This window comes from Hypanus sabinus, assembly GCF_030144855.1.
Source record: "Hypanus sabinus isolate sHypSab1 chromosome 1 unlocalized genomic scaffold, sHypSab1.hap1 SUPER_1_unloc_11, whole genome shotgun sequence".
NCBI classification, from domain to species: domain Eukaryota; kingdom Metazoa; phylum Chordata; class Chondrichthyes; order Myliobatiformes; family Dasyatidae; genus Hypanus; species Hypanus sabinus.
In genome coordinates this window covers 155293-176162 of record NW_026778905.1, presented here as the reverse complement: position 1 = coordinate 176162, position 20870 = coordinate 155293, and the positions used below count along the sequence as shown (strand labels likewise).

Genomic DNA, 20870 nt, shown 5'->3' with positions numbered 1-20870 from the left:
CAGCTTTAACAAGATTAACCGGTGGGAATTGGATCATTCGGGGATAAAACGTGTGAGGCAGTGGGGCGAGAGCCCGGCTGATTGGTGAACAGCTTCACAGAGACATCACTGGCTCCATAAGAATAGTCAGTGACAACTCAACAGTGTTGGTTCAGTCTTGCTGACGGTGGAAATGTGTGAAACCACGGGTGTTGGGCAGTTCTCAGAACTCGGCTGGTTAGTTTCTCGATATCACACATCAGCAATTAGTTCTCATAGTTCAAAGTACAGTTATTATTGGAGTATGTCGAATATACACAATCTTGAGATATGTCGGGGAACAGCGAGCTGAACTTCGTCCCCCGCCCCGACACCCTCACCTTTTCAATCTGTCCCGGCACTGAAATTGCCAAACTTTGATGCGCCATCAGGCACAGGTCCCATCATTTCCACTCTGCCTTCCCTCCGTCACAACGCCTCTGTTCTGCCACATCAAATTGCCTAAAATTTGCCCCAACAATGGCCAAACATTGGTTTATTCCCCGCTCTCAGGACCTCGTCCAGATGTCTCGATTCGACCCTTACAGGCCACGCCACAACTGTCCTGCACTTCCCAGACTTCACACCGCAAAAATACCAGGTCGTGCAGGCAGTTCAAAAGATCAAGTTACAGACTATCGATTACTGTGACCGTATCCGAGGAAACAGAGTGATTAATACCGTAATTCACAGCTTTGTTATCAGCAAATTGTCGCCTTGCTTCACCAACTCCCCCTTAAACCGGAAGGGTAAGATACCACTGTCTGAGGGAGGGTCACACTGTGTGAGGGGCAGTGCTGAGGGAGAGTCACACTGATAGGGGCAGTGCCGAGGGAGAGTCACACTGTGTGAGGGGCAGTTGTTATGAACACCGTAACTGGGTCACTTACCAGCAAAGATAGAGAGGTCCGTTGAAGCCTGATGGTACTATTTTTAAACAGTATTTATTAGTAAAAATACACAAAAATTATATCAATGCAAACATACAGATAATATACGTCATCAATACTAAATCTAAAAGTGCGGGTATAATAATAATAAGAAATAGCTCTATCATTGTCTAGGGGTTAATGTATTGTCCGATGGAAAGATAAAAGTCACTCAGTTCATGCAGGCTGCAGCCTTTGGTTGGAGAGAGAATGAGAGATTTTTTTTAGAAACTTGCCGATTTTTACTTTTATGATTTTGATCCTGCGAGAGACCCGTTGGTGTGGCCGTTCACTTGTGGCCTCTCCTTTAGCTAAAGCCGTTCTTCCGTAGTGAGGCTGCCAATCCCAGGCAAGGGAGGACGCACACGAGCCCCCACCGGCTGTCGCTATTAAACGCTGTCACGGGATTTCTAGCGTTTCTCCTGGTGCGTCTAAAGGAGTTGTTCCCCAGACCCTCCTTTATCCTTACTCACGGGGTCTCAGATGTCAGTCAGGTTGTGATGATGCAATCCCTCAACCAGCCCACGCTGGTCGTCCCCTGAGGGGCTTCAATGAATAGTACAGTACTCAATACACAATTCCGTCTCCAAGAGACAATAGCTGTTATCAGGGGGTTTTGTTTCGCTGAGGCCAGGACACATTCCAAACCTTGTGGATTCTGCATCTCTCTCTCTCATTTCCTGGGTCCCAGACCCGAATTAATAGCGATCTGGCGATTCTCGAAAAGGAGGGGGCTACTTTTTACCCTTCGGCCCCTCAGAGTTGTGGCATATTCGTACCACAGTGCTGAGGCAGACCCACACTGAGTGAGTGGCAGTGCTGAGGGAGAGTCATACTGTGTGAGGGGCAGTGCCGAGGGAGAGTCACACTGTGAGAGGGGCAGTGCTGAGGGAGAGTCACACTGTGAGAGGGGCAGTGCTGAGGGAGAGTCACACTGTGTGAGGGACAGTGCTGAGGGAGAGTCACACTGTGAGAGGGGCAGTGCTGAGGGAGAGTCACACTGTGAGAGGGGCAGTGCTGAGGCAGACCCACACTGAGTGAGTGGCAGTGTTGAGGGAGAGTCATACTGTGTGAGGGACAGTGCTGAGGGAGAGTCACACTGTGAGAGGGGCAGTGCTGAGGGAGAGTCACACTGTGAGAGGGGCAGTGCTGAGGCAGACCCACACTGAGTGAGTGGCAGTGCTGAGGGAGAGTCATACTGTGTGAGGGGCAGTGCTGAGGGAGAGTCACACTGTGAGAGGGGCAGTGCTGAGGGAGAGTCACACTGTGAGAGGGGCAGTGCTGAGGGAGGGTCACACTGTGTGAGGGGCAGTGCTGAGGGAGAGTCACACTGTGTGAGGGACAGTACTGAGGGAGAGTCACACTGTGTGAGGGGCAGTGCCGAGGGAGAGTCACACTGTGTGAGGGGCAGTGCCGAGGGAGAGTCACACTGTGTGAGGGGCAGTGCTGAGGGAGAGTCACACTGTGTGAGGGGCAGTGCCGAGGGAGTGTCACACTGAGTGAGGGGCAGTGCTGAGGGATAGTCACACTGTGAGAGGGGCAGTGCCGAGGGAGAGTCACACTGTGAGAGGGGCAGTGCCGAGGGAGAGTCACACTGTGAGAGGGGCAGTGCTGAGGGAGAGTCACACTGTGTGAGGGGCAGTGCTGAGGGAGGGTCACACTGTGTGAGTGGCAGTGCCGAGGGAGAGTCACACTGTGAGAGGGGCAGTGCCGAGGGAGAGTCACACTGTGAGAGGGGCAGTGCTGAGGGAGGGTCACACTGTGAGGGGCAGTGCCGAGGGAGAGTCATACTGTGAGAGGGGCAGTGCCTAGGGAGAGTCACACTGAGTGAGGGGCAGTGCCGAGGGAGAATCACACTGTGTGAGGGGCAGTGCTGAGGGAGAGTCACACTGTGTGAGGGGCCGTGCTGAGGGAGAGTCACACTGTGACGGGCAGTGCTGAGGGAGGGTCACACTGTGAGGAGCTGTGCTGAGGGAGAGTCACTGAGTGCGGGGCAGTGCTGAGGGAGGGTCACACTGTGTGAGGGGCAGTGCTGAGGGAGAGTCACACTGAGTGAGGGGCCGTGCTGAGGGAGAGTCACACTGTGTGAGGGGCAGTGCCGAGGGAGAGTCACACTGTGTGAGGGACAGTGCTGAGGGAGGGTCAGACAGTGTGAGGGGCAGTGCTGAGGGAGAGCCACTCTGTGTGAGGGGCAGTGCCGAGGGAGAGTCACTGTGTGAGGGGCAGTGCTGAGGGAGAGTCACACTGAGTGAGGGGCCGTGCTGAGGGAGAGTCACACTGTGTGAGGGGCAGTGCTGAGGGAGAGTCACACTGAGTGAGGGGCCGTGCTGAGGGAGAGTCACACTGAGTGAGTGGCCGTGCTGAGGGAGAGTCATACTGTGTGAGGGGCAGTGCTGAGGGAGAGTCATACTGTGTGAGGGGCAGTGCTGAGGGAGAGTCACACTGTGTGAGCGGCAGTGCAGAGGGTGGGTCACTGAGTGAGGGGCAGTGCTGAGGGAGAGTCATACTGTGTGAGGGGCAGTGCTGAGGGAGAGTCACACTGAGTGGGGGCAGTGCTGAGGGAGAGTCACACTGTGAGAGGGGCAGTGCTGAGGGAGAGTCACTCTGTGAGAGGGGCAGTGCTGAGGGAGAGTCACACTGTGTGGGGGCAGTGCTGAGGGAGGGTCACACTGTGTGAGGGGCAGTGCTGAGGGAGGGTTACATTGTGTGAGGGGCAGTGCTGAGGGAGAGTCACACTGTGTGAGGGGCAGTGCTGAGGGAGAGTCACACTGTGTGAGGGGCAGTGCTGAGGGAGAGTCACACTGTGAGGGACATTACTGAGGGAGAGTCACACTGTGTGAGGGGCAGTGCTGAGGGAGTGTCACACTGTGAGAGGGGCAGCGCTGAGGGAGAGTCACACTGTGTGAGGGGCAGGGCTGAGGGAGTGTCACACTGTGTGAGGGGCAGTGCCGAGGAAGAGTCACACTGTTTGAGGGGCAGTGCCGAGGGAGAGTCACACTGTGTCAGGGGCAGTGCTGAGGGAGGGTCACACTGTGAGAGGGGCAGTGCCGAGGGAGAGTCACACTGTGTCAGGGGCAGTGCCGAGGGAGAGTCACACTGTGAGAGGGGCAGCGCTGAGGGAGAGTCACACTGTGAGAGGGGCAGTGCTGAGGGAGAGTCACACTGTGAGAGGGGCAGTGCTGAGGGAGAGTCACACTGTGAGAGGGGCAGTGCTGAGGGAGAGTCACACTGTGAGAGGGGCAGTGCTGAGGGAGAGTCACACTGTGAGAGGGGCAGTGCTGAGGGAGAGTCACACTGTGTCAGGGGCAGTGCCGAGGGAGAGTCACACTGTGAGAGGGGCAGCGCTGAGGGAGAGTCACACTGTGAGAGGGGCAGTGCTGAGGGAGAGTCACACTGTGAGAGGGGCAGTGCTGAGGGAGAGTCACACTGTTTGAGGGGCAGTGCCGAGGGAGAGTCACACTGTGTCAGGGGCAGTGCTGAGGGAGAGTCACACTGTGAGAGGGGCAGTGCCGAGGGAGAGTCACACTGTGTCAGGGGCAGTGCTGAGGGAGGGTCACACTGTGAGAGGGGCAGTGCCGAGGAAGAGTCACACTGTGTGAGGGGCAGTGCCGAGGGAGTGTCACACTGTTTGAGGGGCAGTGCCGAGGGAGGGTCACACTGTGTGAGGGGCAGTGCTGAGGGAGGGTCACACTGTGTGAGGGGCAGTGCCGAGGAAGAGTCACACTGTGTGAGGGGCAGTGCTGAGGGACGATAACACTGTGTGAGGGGCAGTGCTGAAGGAGAGTCACACTGTGTGAGGGGCAGTGCTGAGGGAGAGTCACACTGTGAGAGGGGCAGTGCTGAGGGAGAGTCACACTGTGTGAGGGGTAGTGCTGAGGGAGAGTCACACTGTGTGAGGGGCAGTGCTGAGGGAGAGTCACACTGTGTGAGGGGCAGTGCTGAGGGAGAGTCACACTGTGTGGGGCAGTGCTGAGGGAGAGTCACACTGTGTGAGGGGCAGTGCTGAGGGAGAGTCACACTGTGTGAGGGGCAGTGCTGAGGGAGAGTCACACTGTGAGAGGGGCAGTGCTGAGGGAGAGTCACACTGTGTGAGGGGTAGTGCTGAGGGAGAGTCACACTGTGTGAGGGGCAGTGCTGAGGGAGAGTCACACTGTGTGGGGCAGTGCTGAGGGAGAGTCACACTGTGAGAGGGGCAGTGCTGAGGGAGAGTCACACTGTGTGAGGGGTAGTGCTGAGGGAGAGTCACACTGTGTGAGGGGCAGTGCTGAGGGAGAGTCACACTGTGTGGGGCAGTGCTGAGGGAGAGTCACTGAGTGAGGGGCAGTGCTGAGGGAGGGTCACACTGTGTGTGGGGCAGTGCTGAGGGAGGGTCACTCTGTGTGAGGGGCAGTGCTGAGGGAGAGTCACACTGAGTGAGTGGCCGTGCTGAGGGAGAGTCATACTGTGTGAGGGGCAGTGCCGAGGGAGAGTCACACTGAGTGAGGGGCAGTGCTGAGGGAAAGTCATACTGTGTGAGGGGCAGTGCCAAGGGAGAGTCACACTGTGTGAGGGGCAGTGCTGAGGGTGGGTCACACTGTGTGTGGGGCAGTGCTGAGGGAGAGTCACACTGAGTGAGGGGCCGTGCTGAGGGAGAGTCACACTGAGTGAGTGGCCGTGCTGAGGGAGAGTCACACTGAGTGAGGGGCAGTGCTGTGGGAGAGTCACACTGTGAGAGGGGCAGTGCTGAGGGAGGGTCACACTGTGTGAGGGGCAGTGCTGAGGGAGAGTCACACTGAGTGAGGGGCCGTGCTGAGGGAGAGTCACACTGAGTGAGTGGCAGTGCCGAGGGAGAGTCACACTGTGTGAGGGGCAGTGCCGAGGGAGAGTCACACTGTGAGAGGGGCAGTGCCGAGGGAGAGTCACACTGTGTGAGGGGCAGACCCGAGGGAGAGTCACACTGTGTGAATGGCAGTGCTGAGGGAGAGTCACACTGTGTGAGGGGCAGTGCTGAGGGAGAGTCACACTGTGTGAGGGGCAGTGCTGAGGGAGAGTCACACTTTGTGAGGGGCAGTGCCGAGGGAGAGTCACACTGTGTGAGGGACATTACTGAGGGAGATTCACACTGTGCGAGGGGCAGTGCTGAGGGAGTCACACTGTGTGAGGGGCAGTGCTGAGGGAGAGTCACACTGTGAGAGGGGCAGTGCCGAGGGAGAGTCACACTGTGAGAGGGGCAGTGCCGAGGGAGAGTCACACTGTGAGAGGGGCAGTGCCGAGGGAGAGTCACACTGTGTGAGGGGCAGTGCTGAGGGAGAGTCACACTGTGTGAGGGGCAGTGCTGAGGGAGGGTCACACTGTGAGGGGCAGTGCCGAGGGAGAGTCACACTGTGTGAGTGGCAGTGCTGAGGGTGGGTCACTGTGTGAGGGGCAGTGCTGAGGGAGAGTCACACTGTGTGAGGGGCAGTGCCGAGGGAGAGTCACACTGTGTGAGTGGCAGTGCTGAGGGTGGGTCACTGAGTGAGGGGCTGTGCTGTGGGAGGGTCACACTGTGAGGGGCAGTACTGAGGGAGGGTCACACTGCTGGACGGGTGGTCCAATCTTCGGTCTGGGAGAGATGTTTCCCTGGCCGTTAGTTAGCTTTTCATGATGGTGGAGCCGATGCTGGTACTTGTGAAGTTGGTTATTCTTTCCGACGCCCACCTCCAATATCCCTGGTACGGCCCTCCTCCCCAGCTGCCCTCTCTTGGTAGGGTCAAATACCACCCCAGTGTGGTACAGGACACCTCTGCAGGGCTTTGATCACCTTTTCTCATTTCAGCGCCGCTTGCTGATGCAACTGGAACGGGGTGGGGATGCAGGTGGGGGCTTTCAGGTGCAATTTGAGGGGCATTATTATAGTCCAGAGATGACATGCCTGGTCTGTAAAGAGTTTGGACATACTCGCAGGCTGTGAACTTCACTTCGGAGACACAGGGCAGCACTGCTGAGCCTTCCCGACCTGTCCCTACCCCTGCTGTTCCCCCACCCACCCGTGGTGGTGAATGTCGGGGATGGGCGCATCACAGATGACAGTGAGCGGTGGGATCGGGTATCTGGTAGGAAGGCCAAGAGAAAGAACAACCATCTCGAGGCCTCTCCCCCGGAGGAGAGGGGCAGGAGGTGACTCCTGAACCCGACTCGAAGGGCCCTATGGTGTCTGAGATTCAGCAAAGGCCTGGGGAAGCCGGGTACGGAAAGTGGTGCCCGAGTCTGAGGGAGCCTCCGATATGGAGGTCAGCGTGCCACAGCATCCCTGTGGTCTGAAGATACGGAGAGATGTGTCTCTGAGTCTGCAATCCAGGGGAAGGATTTACCTCCGGTTAAGGCCGTATGCTCAGAGTATGTCTCCCCAGAACTGGAGGAAAGCCCTGTCACACAAGGGCCTCTGGCTGGGTGGCTTCTCTTCAGCATGCAAAGTCCAGGCTGTGCGCGGCACCATTTTAGAGAGGTCGTGTGAGGTGGCAGAATTGCCTTCGGTTGAGACTGTGTGCCCAGAGCACCCATCCTCTGGGGAGGAGGAAAGCCCTGGAGAACAGGGATCGCCTGTGAGTGGAGAGTCACCGGTGGGGTTACTCTCTCAAACTGTTGCCTCAATCGAGGCCGTGCCCTGCTGAGGGAGTCCTGTCCCGGTGCATGAGGGGAACCGGAGTAGCCCTGGATCACCATCCCGCGCAGTTAATGAGAAGGAGGGAGTCTTCCTCTGTCATTGATCCAGTCTGATGGGAGCTGTGAGAACATGACATGGTGTGGAATGTGGGGATGTTGGACGACGGACATTGCCTTCTTGAGGTAGCGCCTGTTGTGGAGACTTCCGATGGTCGGGAAGGATTTACCTGTGATGTATTGTGCTAATTCCAGCTTCTTATGTTCCAGAAGATTTAAATCGCCGTAGTGTGATATACAGTGATGATGCACATTAACTGGGCAGTAGTACAAGCAGGACAGTGTGTGAGATTGTTGTATTGTTGAATGGGACAGGTTGTGAGAAAGCTGCACCTTTAGCGTGGGAACTGCCAGAACAGGCCCCTGTTCCAGTCTGTCTGTCACCGGTGTCTGTGGTACTCAGTCACAGGCACGTCGGCATCCTTGTACCTGTGGGAGTCCCACGGGGATCCCTTAGATAATAATGATCCATATTCATTCCTAGATTCATAAGATCTGATGGATCCAGTGTAGTGGAAGGATGGAAGGAGCAGAGACAGTGACACGTGGTAGAGCAAACAGGAAGAGATTCCCAACAGAGGAACACAGACCAGTTTTGGCCACTCCATTTCCTCCTGCAGTGTTAGATGACACCTCTGTCGTTGATTCTTCCTGACAGTGCTGGACTTCATCGGTCCTGAGGCCAATGAGAGAACAGAGAATGAACCTGCTACGAGCCCCCCCCCCCCCACAAACAACTAACATGTCCCCTCCAACTGTGAGGAGGCCTGGTGGGTTTCCTTGTGTCTCCCACACTCAGTACACACCACGTCCACTGTGCAAGAGAGATACAGGGGGTGGATATCAAGTCCGGTGTGTTCACAAGTCGTCCATTACCAAACATTGTTCATTCTCTCCTCAGCCGCAGTGTCGAATGAGTGGACAGCTGACAGACCATCACAAGTGACAGCACAGAGAGGCTTGTGTGCCCGGATTCCATGCCACTACCGTTATCCGTCACGTCTGGATGAGAATTCAAGGACTGGTATCTGGTATAACAGTGACAATCCGAACTCTGCACCTATAGTGTTTCACTCCAGCGATCACAGTCAGGAGATGCAGAAGCTTCAGTCTCGGACCCGTCTGTCTGGAGACTTGAAAGACGGTGACTGTTCCCTGGTTATCGACAATATCACTGAGGAAGATAAAGGGCCGTACTTCTTCAGGATTGAATTTGACAGGAAGAATTGTTACAACTATCTCCCTGTTACGCAGCTCCGTGTTTCTGGTAGGTGCTCTGTGTGGTCACTCAACAGCAGACATTCAGCAGTCAGTGGGGAATAATATAAACTTGGCTTGGGTCCATATTCACATCGTCACAACTCCCGATTTTCAGGAAACTTCCAATTCATTCCCAATGCAGCCTCTGCATTTTCAGCTTGTCGATTGTTACTATGTTATGAAAGCCAATCTATGTTACTAATCATATTGGAGTACAACTGACATGGACACGAGAGGCTCTCGGAGTTATGTGCAGTAACTTGCCGAATTAGTTGTCTCTGCATGTGGCAGTGTTCATCTTCCCACTGACCCTCCACTCCTTCTCCATCTTCATCCCAACCATCCACACATCCTTTCTTCCCATCATCCTTTGTGTTTTTATCCACCATCCAGGCCATGCCCTGGTCTCACTACTAACATCAGGCAGGAGGTGCAGAAGCCTTGTGTCCCACACCACCCAGTTCAGGAACAGTTATTCCCCTTCAAACACCAGTCTCCTGGAATGGTGTGGATAACCTCAAACACCCCGACTCTGAGTTGATTCTGTGCCCTACAGGCTCACTTTCAAGGACTCTTCACAACTCACATTGACAGCACTGTTATTTTTGAATTTAACAATTTGTCTTTTTGTTGTCAGTCTTTGTCTGCTTGTGTAGATTTTTGTAAATTTTGTTTGATTTCTTTTTTCCTGTAAATGCCTGCAAGAAAGTGAATCTCAAGGTAGTACAGTACATGGTAACAACCTGTATATGTACTTTGCTAATAAATTTAATTTGATCTTTTTGAACTCATCTTCCCCATGTCCAAGTCCACTTGGCCCATGTCTCACTGTTTGGGGAAGGACGTACCCCATTGGATGTATCAGTGACTGTGTGATATTGAGGCTCTCAGTGGAGGACTCTGATTCCCATTTCCCCTCTCAACAGCTTTCAGAACACTCTACCCTCATTGTTCAGGGATCATCCTGTAAACACCTTTCCTATTGTGGGGCTGAGATTTCTATCTGAACTGATGCATCTTGTGATATTGAACTAAAAGGATCCATTTCTGTGTTAGATTTCACAGATAAACCCACAATATTCGCTGCAGAACTTGTTGAAGGAAAGTCTGTGAACATAAAATGCGTCTTCAACACCACGTGTAATGGAACTTCACCCACCTTAACCTGGGTCACCCCCACGGATATCCCACCATCAGTCTCAAGCAGTGTAACTCAGTGGCACAACACTCTGACATATACTTCTGTCCTGACCATGACACCAGCGCTCAAACACCACGGGCAAAGTCTCACCTGCAGAGTCAGATACCCATCTGTTTCATCGGAGCAGACCCTCACACTAACTGTGCAGTGTAAGTATGGAGAACAGTTATCATACAGGTACAGCAATACTCCACAGAGTACACAGAGATAGTCTGTAAATTTCAGTATGAGGATAATTAAATTACATATTTACTGACAAATTTTGCCCTTAATATCCGTGAAGAAGACCATAAGACATAGGAGCAGAATTAGGCCATTTGGTCCATCGAATCTGCTCCACTATTCAGTCATGGCTGATCCATTTTTCCCCTCTTCAGCCCCACTCCCCGGCCTCTTCCCCATAACCTTTGATGCCATGGCCAATCAAGAATCTATCAATTTGTGCTTTAAATAAACCCAGTGACCTGGCTTCCACAGTGGCCTGTGGTAACAAATTCCTGAAACTCACCAAACTCTGGCTACAGAAATGTCTTTGCCTCATTGTTTTAAATGGACACCCCTCTATCCTGAGGCTGTGTCCTCTTGCCCTGGACTCCCCCACCATGGGAAACATCCTTTCCACATCCACTCTGTCTAGGGCTTTCAACATTCAAAAGATTTGAATGAGATCCCCCCCCCTTCCTCATCCTTCTAAATTCCAGCAAGTACAGGCCCAGAGCCATCAAACATTCCCCATATGATAACCCTTTCATTCCCAGAATCATCCATCTGAACCTCATCTGAACCCACTCCAATGCCAGCAAATCTTTTCTTAGATAAGGAGCCCAAAACTGTTCACAATGCTCAAGGTGAAGCCTCACCAGTGCCTTTTAAAACCTCAGCATCACATCCCTGCTCTTATATTCTAGACCCCTTGAAATGAATGTTAACATTGCATTTGCCTTCCTCACCACCCAATCAACCTGCAAGTTAACCTTTAGGGTGTTCTGCACAAGGACATCTCAGATGTTTTAAATATCTCCCCATTTAGAAAATAGTCTGCAGGTTTAGTTTTTTCTACCAAAGTGTATGTCCATGCACTTTGCAACATTGTATTTCATGTTCCACTTTCTTGCCCATCCTTCTGTAGCCTTCCTGTTTCCTCAACACTACCTGCCCCTCCAACAATATTCATTATCAAACTATTCAATATCCCTGCAACCTTGGAAACAAAGCCATCATCTAAATCACCTATACAGCATAAAGATAAGTGGTCCCAACACTGACCCTATGAGTCACTGCCAGTCAACCAGATCTGTTATTCCCACTCGCTGCCTCCTACTAATCAGCCAATGCTCTAATCATGGGCTTTAACTTAATAAGCAGCCTCATGTGTGGCAACTTTTCAAATTCCTTCTGAAAATCCAAATGTATAACAGCCACTGCTTCCCCTTTATCTGTCCTACATGTCATCTCCTCAAAGAATTCCAACAGGTTTGCGAGGCAAGGATTTCCCTTAAAGAAACCACACTGACTTTATCCTATCTTGTCCTGTGTCCCCAGTACTCCATAACCTCGTCCTTTAACAATTGACTCCAACATCTTCCCAACCACTGAGTCCAGGCTAACTGCTCTAAGATTTCCTTTCTGCTGCCTACCTTGTTTGCGATTTTCCAGTCCTCTGGAAGCGTCCCTTGATTCTGGCCTGGTCCTGGAGGACTGGAAGATTGCAAATATCACTCTACTCTTTATGGGAGGAAGGGAAAAGAAAGGATATTATAGACCAGTTAGCCTAACAGTGTTTGTGAAAGTGTTGGAGTCCATTATTAGGAATGAGGCTTCGAGGTCCTTGGAGCCTAATGATATAGTAAGTCAAAGTCAGCATGGTTTCTGTAAAGGGGAATCTTGCCTGACGGACCTGTTGGAATTCTTCGAGGAGATGACATGTAGGACAGATAAAGGATAGATAGATATAGGATAGATCTTGCCTGACAAATCTGAGTTCTTCGAGGAGATGACATGTAGGACAGATAAAGGATAGAGAGATATAGGATAGATCTTGCCTGACAAATCTGAGTTCTTTGAGGAGATGACATGTAGGACAGATAAAGGATAGATAGATATAGGATAGATCTTGCTTGACAAATCTGAGTTCTTCGAGGAAGAGATAAGCAGAGTGGTCAAATGAGAGGCAGTGGATGTAATTTACTTGGATTTTCAGGAGATATTTGATAAGGTGCCACACATGTGGTTGCTTAACAAGATAAATGGCATTATAGGAAAGATACTGGCACAGAGAGCAGAATGGCTGTCAGGCAGGGGGCAGTGAGTGGGAATAAAAGGGGCCTTTTCTGCTTGGCTGCCGGTGACTCGTGGTGTTCCAGGGTCAGTATTGTGACAGCTGCTTTGCATGTTGTTCGTCCATGATTCGGATCATGGAATTGATGGATTTGTGGATGATACAAAGATAGGTGGAGATAGGTAGTGCTGAGGAAGCAATGATATTGCAGCAGCACTTTTGGAAAAATGGGCAAAAATGTGGCAGATTGAATACAGTGATGGGAAATGTATGAGAATGCATTTTGGTAAAAGGTACAACAGTGTGGACTATCATCTAAATGAAGAGGTTCAAATATCAGAGTTGAAGAGGACTTAGCCCTCCTCGTGCAAGACTCCAAGAAGATTAATTGACAGGCTGAGTCTGTGGTAAAGAAGTCAAATGCAATGTTGGCATTTATTTCAAGGGAAATAAAATATAAAATCAAAGAGTTAATGCTAAGCCTTTATAAGACACTAGTTAGGCCGAATGTTGAAATGACCAGAGAGGGTGGATGATCATAGTTGAGGATGATTCCTGTGGTGGGGGCATCCAGAACTAGAGAACAGAGCCTCAAAATTGAGGGAGGACTCTTTAGAAGAGAGGTAGCAGGAATGTTTTTAGCCAGAGTAGTAAACCTGGGAATGCTCTGCCACGAGCTGCGGTGGAGCCTAGATCTGTGCATATATTTAAGGTGGAAGTTGATCATTTCCTGATCGGTCAGGCATCAAAGGATATAGTGAGAAGGCAGGTGTATGGAGGTGAGTGGGACCTGGGATCAACCATGATGGAATGGTGGAACAGACTCGATGGGCTGAATGGCTAAATTCTCCTCCTTTGCCTTATGGTCTTATGCCAAAGTCCAATGGTTCTTGAAAGATCATAACTAATGCCTCCACAATCTCTACTGTTACCTCTTTCAGAACCCGAGGGTGCAGATCATCCGGTCCGGGTGACTTGTGTAACTTCAGCTTTTTGAGCACCTTCTCCCTTGTAACAGTAACTGTATTCACTTCCCTTCCCTCACACCCGTCAACACCTGCCACACTACTTGTGTCTTCCACAGTGAATACTGATGCAAAATACTCATTTAGTTCATCTGCCATCTACTTGTCTCGTTATTATTTCTTCTGCCTCATTTTCTAATGGTCTTATATCAAAGTTCATCTCTATTTTTCTCTTTATATATTGAAAATGCTTTTTCTATCCCTTTGATATTGTTTGCTAGCTTGCTCTCATATTTCATATTTTCCCATATTGATTATTTTAGTTGCTTTCTGTAACTTTTTTTTACAAGCTACCAAAACCTATATCATCCTGCTAATTTTAGCTTTGTTGTATGCCCTCTCTTTAGCTTTTATATTAGGTTTGACCTTCTCAGCCATGATTGTACTATTTTGCCATTTGTGTATTTCTTTGTTTTTGGAATACACCGATCCTGCACCTTCCTCATTTTCCCAGAAACTCAAGCCATTGCTGCTCTGCTGTCAGGTGTGCCAGCATCTCCTTCCAATTTACTTTGGCCAACTCCTCTCTCATACCACTGTAATTTCCTTTACTGAAATACTGCTCTGTCAGACTTTACTTTCTTCTTATCAAATCTCAATCCTTTACTTTCAGCTTCCAAGTCGCCTAATTTACATAACACCCAATCCAGTATAGCTAATCTCCTTGTAAACTCAATGACAAACTGTTTTAAAAAGCCATCTTGTAGGCGTTCACATTCACTATCTTGGGATCTATCATGAACCTTATTTTCCCAATCTACCCGCTTGTAAAATCTCCCATGTCTATCATAACGTTTCCCTTTTGACACACCGTTTCTATTTCCCATTGTAATCTGTCATCCACATCCCAGCTACTGTTTGGAGGCCTGAATGCAACTGTCATCAGGGTCCTTTTACCCTTACAGTTTCTCTGCTCAACCCACAAGGATTCTCCATCTTCTGATCCAATGTCACATCTTTCTAATGATTTGATGCCATACTTTACCAGAAGAGTCACACCATCCCCTCCGCCTACCTTCCTATCCCACCAATACAATATGTAACCTTGGACATTCAGCTCCCAACTACAATCATCCATCAGCCACGATTCACTGATGGCCACACCATCATACCCGACAATCTGTAAAAGTGCAAAAAGATCATCCACCTTATTTTTTATACTCCATCCATTGAGATATCACACTTTGAGTACTGTATTTGTTACGTTTTTGACTCTGCATCCCTAATTCACTGATACTCACCCTGCTGGCTGCAGTTTTGTCCTCTCATCTGCCTATCCTCCTTGGCGGTCTGACTGCATGCTGTCTTTGCTTTTTTGCCATCCGTCCTATCCAGGCTCCCTTCCCTCTGGTTCCCATACCCCTGCCAAATTAGTTTAAACCCTCTGCAACACTTATAACAAACCTGCCTGCAAGAATATTAGTCCTCCTCGGGTTCCTTTCATACAGGTCGTACCTCCCCCAGACCAATGATCCAAGAACCTGAAGCCCTGCCCCCTGCATCAACTTCTCAACCGTGCATCTAGCTGCCAAATCATCCTGTTTTTACCCTCACCGGCACGTGGCACAGGTCCATTCCGGAAATTAATACCCTGGATGGCCAGCTTCTCAGCTTTTTGCCTCACTCTCTAAATCCTCTCTTCAGGACCTCTTTGCTTTTCCTTCCTATGTCATTGGTACCAATATGTACCAAGACATCTGGCTGCTGTCCCTCCTCCAAAATGCTGTGGATGTGAACCGAGATGTCCCTGACCCTGGCACCTGGGAGGCAACAAACCATCCAGGTGTCCTGTTCACATCCACAGAATCTCCTGTCTGTTCCCCTGACTATTGATTCCCCAGTCACTACCGCTCCCCTCTACTCCCTCTTTCCCTTCTGCACCATGGACCCATTCTCAGTGCCAGTACACCTGCTCTCCATGAATTCCTCTGGGAGGTCACCCCCCACAACAGTATCCAAAACGGTTTACTTATTATTGAGAGGAATGGCCACAGGGATGCTCTGCACTAACTGACTTTTCACATGTCCATGTCTCCTGACAGTCACCCAACTACCCCATCCTCCTGCAACCTCGGGGTGACCAGTTCCCTGTAACTCTCATTGATGATCTCCTCACTCTCCCATAGAAGCCAAAGGTCATCCCCAGCTGCTCCTCCAGATCCCCAACATGGTCTTCATGCAGATGTAATTCCCTGGGAGACTGTGGGTCTCCCATAACTTCAACATCCAGCAGAAAGACTGCACACCGGCCATTTAATCTACATTAATTACCCCTGACACAGCAAGAGAAAGGGGAAACTTAACAGAAACTTCCCCGGAAACTTACCCAGAGCCAATGCCTCTTCTGAGCTGAAGCCTCCTTTGAGCCAAAGCCTGTCACTCGCACTCTCACCACTGGCCCACTCTCAACAATGGCCGCTCCGCTTGTCCCTTCTCTACTTTTATTTACAACTCTCTGCGCTGCTCCTGGCGCTGATTGGGGCGCCGGAATGATACAGAATGCCCGCTAACTCTCCTTTTAAATGAGCATCTCTGACCTGTCATAAACCTCCTCGCTGTGCGGGGCTCCCGCCGCGGACGGGGCCGCCGGCATTGACCGATGCTGAGGGCCGCTGGGCTCTGAACCTACCGGGCCATCTGAAATAATCTCAGTAGCGGCCGTCAGCATCGTCCTCCAGATACTGCAGCTTTACCAAAGCATCGCCCTTCTCCTCCCGACCATGGGGCAGAGCTTGTTCCCCACCAGCCCCCAGTGCTATCGCGCCGCTCACCAGCCCAGAGGACGCACGTTCAGCAGATGCCGCTGTGGCTGCGGGCTCCTGTACGGAAGGAGTATCCTCCAGCTCTGGGGAGACACACTCTGAGCATCTGGGCTTATCCGGAGGGTAAATCCAGCCCTTTGTGTGACCCCTGGTCTCCCTCAGACCACAAATGTGCAGAGGTACATCGACATCCATTTCGGATGTGTCCACAGCCTCCGGCACCACCTCCCCTTTCCCGACTGTAACTAGAACGCAGAGGCTAGGTTTTGCCCTTGCTTTCAACTTCAGGAGAGAGTTCTACAGTGTGACCCTGAGTATCTCCCCTCCCACTGTGCAAATCTTCCTCAGTATCGCCCCTCCCACAGTGTGATTCTTCCTTAATGTGACTCTTCCTCAGTATCACCCCCCACCGTGCAAATCTTCCTCAGTATCACCCCCCCAACATGCAAATCTTCTTCAGTATCTCCCCTCCCACCCTGCAAATCTTCCTCAGTATCTCCCCTCCCACCCTGCAAATCTTCCTCAGTATCGCCCCTCCCATTGTGTAACTCCTCCTCAGTATCAAACCCCCACCCTGCAAATCTTGCTCAGTACACTCCTCCCACAGTGTGACCCTCCTCAGTATCGCCCCTTTCACCATGCAAATCTTCCTCAGTATTGCCCCTCCCACAGTGTGATTCTTCCTCAATGTGATCTTCCTCAGTATTAACCCCCCACCCTGCAAATCTTCCTCAGTATTGCCCCCCTACAGTGTGATTCTTCCTCAATATTGCCCCTCCCACTGTGTAACTCTTCCTCAGTATTGCCCCTCCCACAGTATTATACTTCCTCAGTTAACTCCTCCAACAGTGTAACTCTTCCTCAGTATTTCACCTCCTACAGTGTGAGACGCCATCAGTACTGCCCTTCCCACAGTGTGACCCTATCTCAGTATCGTCCCTGTGACAGAGCGGCGCTCCCTCTGTGTGACAACAATCCACTGATGATGCTCGGCACTGTATCTTTGCCCACATCACTCCCTCAGCATTGTCTCTCTGATACCACACTATCCCCTGTTTCTGCCCTTCAAGCTGGACAACGCTTCACAAGATCACAAGACAAAGGAGCAGAAGTAGGCCATTCTGCCCATCGAGTCTGCTCCGCCACTCCACCATGGGTTAAACTATTCTCCCATCTAGTTCCAATTTCCAGCTTTTCCCCCATATCCCTTGATACCCTAATTAGATACCCATCAATTTCCTCCTTAAACACCCTAAATGATTGGGCCTCCACAGCTGTATGTTGCAATGAATTCCAAAAATCCATGACCCTCTGGCTAAAAAAATGTCTTCTCATCTCTTTTCTAAATGGGTACCCTCTAATTCTAAGACTGTGGCCTCTTGTCCTGTACTTATCCACCAAGGGAAGCCACCTTTCCACATCTATTCTGTCCAACCCTTTCAACATTCAAATTGTTTCTATGAGATCCCTTCTCATTCTTCTATACTCTAACGAATATAGTCCAAGAGCCAACAAACGCTCCTCATATGTTATCCCCTGCATTCCAGGAATCATCCTCGTAAATCTTCTCTGAACTATCTCCAACATCAGTACATCACCTCTAAAACTGCACACAGTATCCAACTGAGGTCTCACCAGTGCCCCATAGAGCCTCAACACCTCCTTACTCTTATACACTATTCCTCTTGAAATGAATGCCAACTTAGCATTCACTTTCCTTACTGCGGATCCAACCTGGTGGTTAACATTTAGCCTATCCTGCATGAGGACCCCCAAGTCCCTTTGCACTTTTGATTTTTCTCCCCATCTAAATAATAATCTGCCCGATTATTTCTTCTTCCAAAACGTACAACTGTACATTTCTCAACATTGTTCTCATCTGCCATTTCTTTGCCAACTCTCCTAAACTGACCAAGTCTCTCTGCAACCTTTCCATTTCTTCAAAACTTCCTGCTCCTGCACCTATCTTGGTGTCATCTGCAAAACAGTTAATCCATTGTAACCTCCTGGGTCACCTCAGGCTCGCTCAGCTCGTTCTCGTCTCGGGGGAGCAGCCTTCGGCCCCACCAAACTGGGTAATCAGCTGGTGTGGATGCTGTGTGATGTCCCCGCCTCGCCCAAAAACAGACAGGACACCATATGCGATTAAATGAGTACAATTTATAAAGGTTACTATAACTAAGTGATTAATAACGATACAGTATATATGAAGAGAAAAAATAAAGAAAAGGCGCCAAACCTATCAAAGTCCAAACCACTTCATGCACAACTGTTGGAGCTCAATTACTGAAGTCTTCTGGCCACCATTCGATCCCCTCAGAACTCCTCGACTCGCAGCTCTGGACCGTCCGAGTGGTCAACCAAGCACATCTAGCTTCATCCCCCCATCCTCGGAGTACCTCTTGGCCTCAGACCCCCGCTTGGGGTCCGATCCTCGCCCAGCTTACAGCATTGTGTCCTCTCTCTCAATCCCCTCACGCCGATCTGCCCAAAAGCCCGTCAACAAAAGCTTACAGAGTCAGAAGAAAGAACATTAATCCCCATTTGGTTTACAAAGGAATACAATTCTCGTTATCAGTCAATTTTAACCCAAACAAGCTTCCAGCACTCTCTCACAACAAAGAAACATTCCTGCTTTTAACAAAACAAAGAAACCCTTTCCCAACAAGCTTCCAGCACTCTCTCGCAAGAAAGAAGCATTCCTGCTAGTTAACAAAACAAAAAAAACCCTTTTGATTACATACACAGTAACAAAGAAAAAAGAAGAAACCCCCTTTTCATCCGCAAACCAGTTAATCCATAATCTAAATCATCGATATACACTGTAAAAGGAAGCGGCCCCAACACCGACCCCTGCGGAACACCACTAGTAACCGGCAACCAACCAGAATAGGATCCCTTTGTTCCCACCCTTCGCTTTCTGCTTCTCAGCCAATACTCCAACCATTCCAATATCTTTCCTATAATTCCATGGGCTCTCATTTTATTAAGCAGCCTCTTATGCGGCACCTTATCGAAGGCCTTTTGAAAATCCAGATACACAACATCCACAGCCTCTCCCTTGTCAATCTTACTTGAGATTACCTCAAAAAATTCCAGTAGGTTGGTGAGGCAGGATCTTCCCTTCATGAAACCATGCTGGCTTGGGCCTATCTTGTCATGCACCTCGAGGTATTTCATAACCTCGTCCTTGAGGAATAACTCCAATAACTTTCCAACTACTGATGTCAGGCTAGTAGGTCTGTAGTTTTCTTTTTGCTGCCTCCCTCCTATCTTAAACAGCGGAACTACATTTGTGAACTTTCAATCCTCTGGAACCATGCCAGAGTCTATTGATTCCTGGAAGATCATTTCCAATGCCTCCACGATCTCCAAAGCCACCTCCTTCAGAACCCGTGGGTGCACCTCATCCAGTCCAGGGCCCAAGTACTTTCTCTCTAGTAACCTTGACTGTACCTAATTCTATTCCCTGAGACATCTGGCTATCAGGTATGTTGCTAATGTCCTCCACTGTGAAAACTGATGTAAAATACTCATTTAGTTCCTCTGCCATCTCTTTGTTACCCATTATAATTTCTCCAGCATCATTTTTAATCGGTCCCAAATCTACCTGTGTCACTCTTCTGCTTTTCATGTATTTTAAAAAATTTAGTATCTTTTTTTATGTTGATTGCCAACTTGCTTTCATAATTCATCTATTCTTTCCTAATGACTTTCTTAGTTTCCTTCTGTACGTTTTTAAAAGTCATCCAGTCCTCAGTTTTCCCACTAATTTTTGATTTCTAGTATGCCATCTCTTTTGCTTTTATTTTAGCCTTAACCTCTCTCGTTAGCCACATTTGTGCCATTTTTCCATTCATGATTTTCTTTCTTTTTTGAATATATTTTTCCTGCACTTTCCTTATTTCTTGTAGGGATTTCATGCAATTCTGCTCTACCGTCCCTCCATCTAGCTTACTTTTCCAATCAACTTGGGCCAGTTCCTCTCTCATACCACTGTAATTGCCTTTGTTCCACTGAAATATCGATACACCTGATACCAGCTTCTCCTTTTCAAATTTGAAACTGAACTCAATGATACTATGATCACTACTTCCAAGGGTTCCATTACCTCTAGCTCCCCAATTGCCTCAGGTTCATTACACTGCACTCAATACAAAACAGCCGATCCACTGGTGGGCTTATGTACAAACTGCTCCAAAAAGCCATCCCATAGGTATTCTACAAACTCCCTCCCCTGAGACCCAGTACCTTCCTGACTTTCCCAATCCACTTTCATATTAAAATCCCCCATATTTAACTTGACATTTTCCTTCTGACATGCTTTTTCTATTTCCAGCTGTTTGGAGGCCTGTATACAAATACTATTAGTGTCTTTTTGCCCTTGCCATTTATTAACTCCACCCATAAGGATTCTACATTTTCTGATCCTATGTCCCTTCTTTCTAGTGATTTGATATTGTTGCTTACCATCAGGGCCATGCCACCCCCTTTACCTACTTTCCAATCTTTCCGACACACTGTGTATCCTTGGACATTTGGCTCCTAATCACATCCATCATTTAGCCTTGACTCGGTGATGCCCACAATGTCACACCTTTTAATATTAGGCTTTCAATATTCACTAAGTTTCAGTGAAATTCCCCTCATTCTTGTAAACTCCAGTGAGTATCGGCCCAGAGCCATCAAACACTCCTCATACGCACAAACCCACAGAGA

The 20870-nt window shown here is 49.7% G+C and overlaps 1 protein-coding gene across 1 annotated transcript in view; it reads left to right on the top strand.

Annotated features, from left to right (window-relative positions):
• Positions 1–20870, top strand: part of LOC132385377 (myelin-associated glycoprotein-like) — a 32971-nt gene that overhangs the window by 1027 nt on the left and 11074 nt on the right. The window contains exons 2-3 of the mRNA XM_059957412.1: positions 8527–8892; positions 9942–10235. Coding sequence (XP_059813395.1) covers positions 8527–8892; positions 9942–10235 — 660 coding nt within the window. The remainder of the gene's footprint in view (positions 1–8526; positions 8893–9941; positions 10236–20870) is intronic.